Source organism: Zosterops lateralis (assembly GCF_965231275.1).
Source record: "Zosterops lateralis genome assembly, chromosome: 31".
NCBI classification, from domain to species: Eukaryota; Metazoa; Chordata; class Aves; order Passeriformes; family Zosteropidae; genus Zosterops; species Zosterops lateralis.
In genome coordinates, this window is record NC_139791.1 from 2,762,427 (window position 1) to 2,764,379 (window position 1,953).

Genomic DNA, 1,953 nt, shown 5'->3' on the forward strand with positions numbered 1-1,953 from the left:
ACTCAGGCTCAAACAATTCTCCTGCCTCACTGGACTTTGTTCTCCCCTGGTGCAGCAGAATCTCTCGTTCTGCCTCCTGCAATCCCCATCCCCTGGTCCTGGCAGCTCCTGTGCCTTAGGAGGAGATTCTTTGTCCAAGTTCAAACACCAGGACTGGCCCCTACCCTCACTGTTCGCCTGCACTGACTGGGGCTCAGGTATCCTACTGACTGGACTCCCAGGTATCCTACAGGTCGAGCTCTGGCTCCTCACTGAACATTGGCCAGCAGCAATCAGGGCTCCAGCAACCAAGGTGAAGGAAGTTCTCCTAGATATAGACAAGGGGGAGGTGTTTAGTGGCAGGGACTGGTCTGTGAGAAAGGGCTTTGACTTTCCTGTGAGACATTTCCTCTCAAATGTCACTGTCTTTCCTCCTTCTCCAGGTGGGGATGTCCAGACACAGCAAATGTCCAACAGCAGCTCCATCGGCCACTTCTTCCTGCTGCCATTGGCAGACACGCGGCAGCTGCAGCTCCTGCACTTCTGCCTCTTCCTGGGCATCTCCCTGGCTGCCCTCCTGGGCAACGGCCTCGTCATCAGCACCGTGGCCTCCAGCCACCACCTGCACAGCCCCATGTTCTTCTTCCTGCTCCACCTGGCCCTCACCGACCTGGGCTCCATCCTCACTACTGTCCCCAAAGCCATGCACAATTCTCTCTGGGACACCAGGCACATCTCCTACACAGGATGTGCTGCACAGCTTTTTCTGTTCTTCTTTTTCATTTCAGCAGAGTATTTCCTCCTGACCATCATGTGCTACGACCGCTACATGTCCATCTGCAAACCCCTGCACTACAGGACTCTCCTGGGCAGCAGAGCTTGTGCCCACATGGCAGCAGCTGCCTGGGCCAGTGCCTTTCTCAATGCTCTGCTGCACACAGCCAATACATTTTCCCTGCCTCTGTGCCATGGCAATGTCCTGGGCCAGTTCTTCTGTGAAATCCCACACATCCTCAAGCTCTCCTGCTCCCAGTCCTACATGAGGGAACTTAGGCTTCTTGCTGTTAGTGTCTGTTTAGGTTTTGGATGTTTTGTGTTCATTATTTTCTCCTATGTGCAGATCTTCAGGGCTGTGCTGAGGATCCCCTCTGAGCAGGGACGGCACAAAGCCTTTTCCACCTGCCTCCCTCACCTGGCTGTGGTCTCCCTGTTTCTCAGCACTATCATATTTGCCTACCTGAAGCCTCTTTCCATCTCCTCCCCATCCCTGGATCTGGCCCTGTCAGTTCTGTACTCAGTGGTGCCTCCAGCCCTGAACCCCCTGATCTACAGCCTGAGGAACCAGGAGCTCAAGGCTGCAGTGTGGACACTGATCACTGGACAGTTTCATAAACATTAAATGGGTTGCAAATTTCTGCAAATCACTTGTAATAAAAGTCATCTTTGATAGCACTTTTGCTTTGGTTCTTGGGTTTTTATTCTTTCTTTTAGTTTTCAATGCTGTTCACAAAGCAAGGACTTCTTTGTGCCCTTTCTTGTTTTGTTTCTTTCCACACTTACTGTGGCCACAAACTACTGTATCAATAAGGAGCTGTGCTCTCAGTAACTTTAAATGGACTAAAGGATCTCCCAACAAAGCTTTCACCAGAGATCCCCCTTTTTGTTTCCTTCTCTGTCACTGCAGCAGCAATGTCTGTGTGCAGAGCTGGGGGCAGATCAGGGCTGGCACAGCAGCTGTGCTCAGGAGCAGCAGCCCTTGGCGTTGCCAGTGCTGCTCCCGTGGCCCTGCCCCGCTGCCCTCCTGGCCCTGGTGTTGCTGTAGGGCCTGAGGGCTCTCGGGGCCGGGCACAGGGCTGGGGGTGGCAGTGCCGGGGCTGCAGCAGGGACAGGCCATGGGCACTGCTGGGGCAGCGCTGACGCCTCAGGGCAGGGCCTGGGGGCTCCAGGCTCCTTGCCCAGGCTCTCTCCAGAACA

The 1,953-nt window shown here is 54.4% G+C and overlaps 1 protein-coding gene across 1 annotated transcript; it reads left to right on the forward strand.

Moving 5' to 3' along the window:
• Positions 1-445: 445 nt before the first annotated feature.
• LOC310920659 (olfactory receptor 14A16-like) lies at positions 446-1,378 on the forward strand (the record flags this gene model as incomplete). Its single annotated transcript, XM_083880721.1, has 1 exon — positions 446-1,378. The coding sequence occupies one exon, from the start codon at positions 446-448 to the stop codon at positions 1,376-1,378; it is 933 nt and encodes a 310-aa protein (XP_083736847.1).
• Between the last annotated feature and the right edge of the window lie 575 nt (positions 1,379-1,953).